The sequence below is a fragment of the Lipotes vexillifer genome, unplaced genomic scaffold, assembly GCF_000442215.2.
Source record: "Lipotes vexillifer unplaced genomic scaffold, Lipotes_vexillifer_v1.1 scaffold1197, whole genome shotgun sequence".
Taxonomy (NCBI): Eukaryota; Metazoa; Chordata; class Mammalia; order Artiodactyla; family Lipotidae; genus Lipotes; species Lipotes vexillifer.
Window position 1 is genome coordinate 766,785 of NW_006780020.1, and position 3,559 is coordinate 770,343.

At 60.2% G+C, this 3,559-nt stretch overlaps 1 protein-coding gene across 1 annotated transcript in view; it reads left to right on the forward strand.

Annotated features, from left to right (window-relative positions):
* The first annotated feature begins 709 nt into the window (after nucleotides 1–709).
* PLA2G3 (phospholipase A2 group III) overlaps nucleotides 710–3,559 on the forward strand; it is a 4,777-nt gene continuing 1,927 nt past the window's right edge. Inside the window, exons 1-4 of the mRNA XM_007453184.1 lie at nucleotides 710–1,334; nucleotides 2,347–2,479; nucleotides 2,735–2,869; nucleotides 3,163–3,470. Coding sequence (XP_007453246.1) covers nucleotides 821–1,334; nucleotides 2,347–2,479; nucleotides 2,735–2,869; nucleotides 3,163–3,470 — 1,090 coding nt within the window. The 5' untranslated portion in view covers nucleotides 710–820. The remainder of the gene's footprint in view (nucleotides 1,335–2,346; nucleotides 2,480–2,734; nucleotides 2,870–3,162; nucleotides 3,471–3,559) is intronic.

The window sequence follows — 3,559 nt, forward strand, 5'->3', positions numbered from 1 at the left end:
TTAGAACCAGGACTGGGCAGGGGAAGCACCCAGGTGGCGGGGTGATGGATGCTCCCTTTCCCAGAAGCCTCAGAGCCTCCCGGGGGAGGGGTGTGGCCACAGAGCCCCAGCCCTGCCCTTACCTCCTTTATCCAGCTTTGGCAGAAGCCCATGGCTCTCTGCCAGCTTCATGGAGGTGGGCTTGGCAGCCATCCCTGGGATGGGGGGATGACCAGTTCTAGGAGCCTCCTCTGAGCCCCCAAACCCTCTTCCCTCCCCAGGGAGATACAGATCCCCCTTCTGGCCCCTGCCCCCAGGGCCCAGGGCTTTGGCTCCTACCGTCCCCATCCAGGCAAGGCTGGTGGCAGGTGACTGGAAGGCGTGGAGAAAGGCAGGCCAAGTAGGGGCGTGGGCCCCGGCCAGTGTACGCCTCAGCCAATCAGCGGCCCCCAAACCCTCTTCCCTCCCCAGGGAGATACAGATCCCCCTTCTGGCCCCTGCCCCCAGGGCCCAGGGCTTTGGCTCCTACCGTCCCCATCCAGGCAAGGCTGGTGGCAGGTGACTGGAAGGCGTGGAGAAAGGCAGGCCAAGTAGGGGCGTGGGCCCCGGCCAGTGTACTCCTCAGCCAATCAGCGGCCTGCCCAGCCGGTGGATTCAGTTACAAGCCCCAGATCACCCCATGCTCCAGCCTCCTTCCTACTCCTCCCAAAGCTCCATTCATTGGCCCCGCAGCACCGGGTCGGCTGGGCTCGCTTCCGCTCAGCTACAGAGCTGCTGCCTCGTGGGCCCACCAGGGTAGGATTCCCGGGGGCTTTGTCTGACTGGGCTGAGCCAGGGCAGAATGGGGGTTCTGGTGGTGCTCTTGGGGGTGCTGAACTTCCTGGGGGCAGCTCTGGGGGGCTCCCCTGCCCTCCACTTGCACAGCACCTCCTGCCACTTGGCCAGACCCATCTCTGGCAGCCCTTTGGGGTTCCTTAGCTTCTTGGGCAAGGATGCCCAGGGACTAGCCCTGTTCCATGCCCGCTGGGATGGGCACGGGAGGCTGCAGGTGTGCAGCCGGCAGGATGAGCCAGAGCTCTCTACAGCCTTCAGTACCCTCTGTGCTGGTGAGATCACCCGGAACTCCTTCATCCACACCCCTGGACCTGAGCTGCAGAGAGCCCTGGCCACCCTTAAGCGTCAGTGGGAGGCCTGCAGAGGGCCTGCCGAGAATCCAGCAGAGACCAGGGAGAAGCGAGCAGCAGGGCAGAGTGGAGCACCTGGCATGGGGAACCAGCGGGTGAAGAGAGGCTGGACCATGCCTGGCACACTGTGGTGTGGAGTTGGGGATTCTGCCGGGAACTCCTCGGAGCTGGGTGAGCCATTGGTGTGTGGACAGGGAAGCTGGTGGGGTGGGGGGGAATGAAGCCTTTAGCCCTGGTACCCATTCTCCCAGGCTGTGTGTCCTGAGGAAGTGACTTAGCCACTCTGACCCTCAATTTCCTTATCTGTAAAATGGGGTGACCATAAATCTCATCATGGGATGCTTAAATGTGGTTATAGATGGGAAAGGTCCTACTCACACCTGGGAGGCTTCATTAATTACCATCTGAGGAAGGAGGCTGGCTGGGGTGGATCCAGAGTCGGCTGAGCCAAAAAAACATTACCCAAGAGGAGGTTTTATGGGCACAGTGGAGGGGACGCCGAGACCCAAAAGCCTGGGTTCAAATCCCAGCTCAGCCCTTCCGAGCTGAACGAGTCACCTCCCCTCTCTGAATCTGTTTCCTCAACTGTACAATAAACGTGACACCTCCTTCCCAGGGCTGCTGTGTGCTTGGGTGTGAGAAGTGCCAGGCATTTGGGAGATGCTCAGTAAAGGGCATCATTGCTCAGGTGGTGAAAAACATGCATGGCTTTTTTGCACTCTCGGTACAGCTGTCAGTGCGTACACGTGGAGGGCTGGGAGGAGGACTTGGCACTTGAGTTTGAGCAGGTTGGCATCCTGACAATGCCTCATTGTGCCAGCGAGATTGCACCCTGCTGTTTACCATTCCATTCCACACACATTCATAACTTTGGAGTTTCACTTGTGGTGTGAGCCCGAGAACTCTGGAGGCAGACACCAGTTCACCTGAGGAAGATCTTTCCGTGGGCAAGGGTTCCTGGGTGAGCTGCCTGGCACTTGGAGTTGCCCAACAGAGGCTGTACCTGGGTGTTCTCTTCAAGCTTTGGAACTGTGAGTCCCACAGGGAGAGGCCTGAGGCCACCCAGGTCATCTGTATCAGGGCTGGGATGAGAACCAGGTCTCTGCTCCCAACACCACGTGGGCATAGCCGGCATGTGGTGCCCACGACCCTGCTGAGCTGGTGCCCCCTCCACTCCCTGCAGGGGTCTTCCAGGGCCCCGATCTCTGCTGCCAGGAACACGACCGCTGCCCACAGACTGTCTCACCCTTCCAGTACAACTATGGCATCCGAAACTACCGACTCCACACCATCTCCCACTGCAACTGTGATGCCAGGTTGGTGGTGGGCAGGGAGGGCTGGGAGCTTGGGGTGGGATTATCCACCGGGATTACCTGGTGCAGAGTCTGGGATTCCAGAGAATCCTAAAGGATCAGCCAGCCAGAGTCCACTGTGCAGTGGGAAAGCTGAGGCCTAACAGGAGAGGGGACACTTGGACCCCAAATCACCTGGCTGGTAGTGACCAGGTGGTCTGGGAGAGGAGCCAGGTAGCTCTCTGTGGTCCAGGCACCTGAGTGCTGGCTCTGGGACAGGTTCCAGCAGTGCCTGCATGACCAGCGGGACTCCATCTCTGACATCGTGGGCGTGGCCTTCTTCAACGTGCTGGCGATCCCCTGTTTCGTCCTGGAGGACCAGGAGGCCTGTGTGGAGTGGTACTGGTGGGGCGGGTATGTGGCTGCCCCTTTCGAGCCCCTTCCCAGCCAGTGGGGAGCTCGGGCTCCAAGCCTGGGAGGGAAGCCTTTCTGTATGTCTGTCCTTCAGGGAATGATGCCTCGTCCTCCCTGTCGTCTCCTCAGGGTGGGGCCCAGGATGCAGACGCTCCCTGGGTGCCCTGCAGGACCCAGTGGGATGTGGGATGAGGGGTGGGACTGGCAGAGCCCTGATCTCCATAGAGATGAACTGGGGACTTCTGGGAGGGGGGATTCTGGGTTACCAATTGCCACCATGTGCTACCTCCCAGGTGTAGAACATACGGCTCTGTATCCCTCGCCCGTCTCCAGCCCAGGACCTTCTACAATGCCTCCTGGAGCTCCCTTGCCATCCCCCTGACTCCCAGTCCTCAGAACCCAGCACTCAGCAAGCATCGGTGGATTCAGCACCCTCAGAAGTGGCCAGCACAGCAGAAAGAGTCCGAGTACCCCAGCCAAGCCAATGCCACAGCCCTCCAGGCCCCTGTGGCCTCCCCTGGGCCTGATGTGGCCTCCACAGTCCAGCTGGAGGTCACTGATTCAGGCCTCCAGGGACTATGGCGTGGCCTAAAACCTCAAGGTGAGCTCAGAACCTAACCTCCTGATGTAAGGAGGTGTCCCTGACTCTGTTCAGGGTCGGGGGTCCCTGTGTTGCTTCCTTTCCTGCTG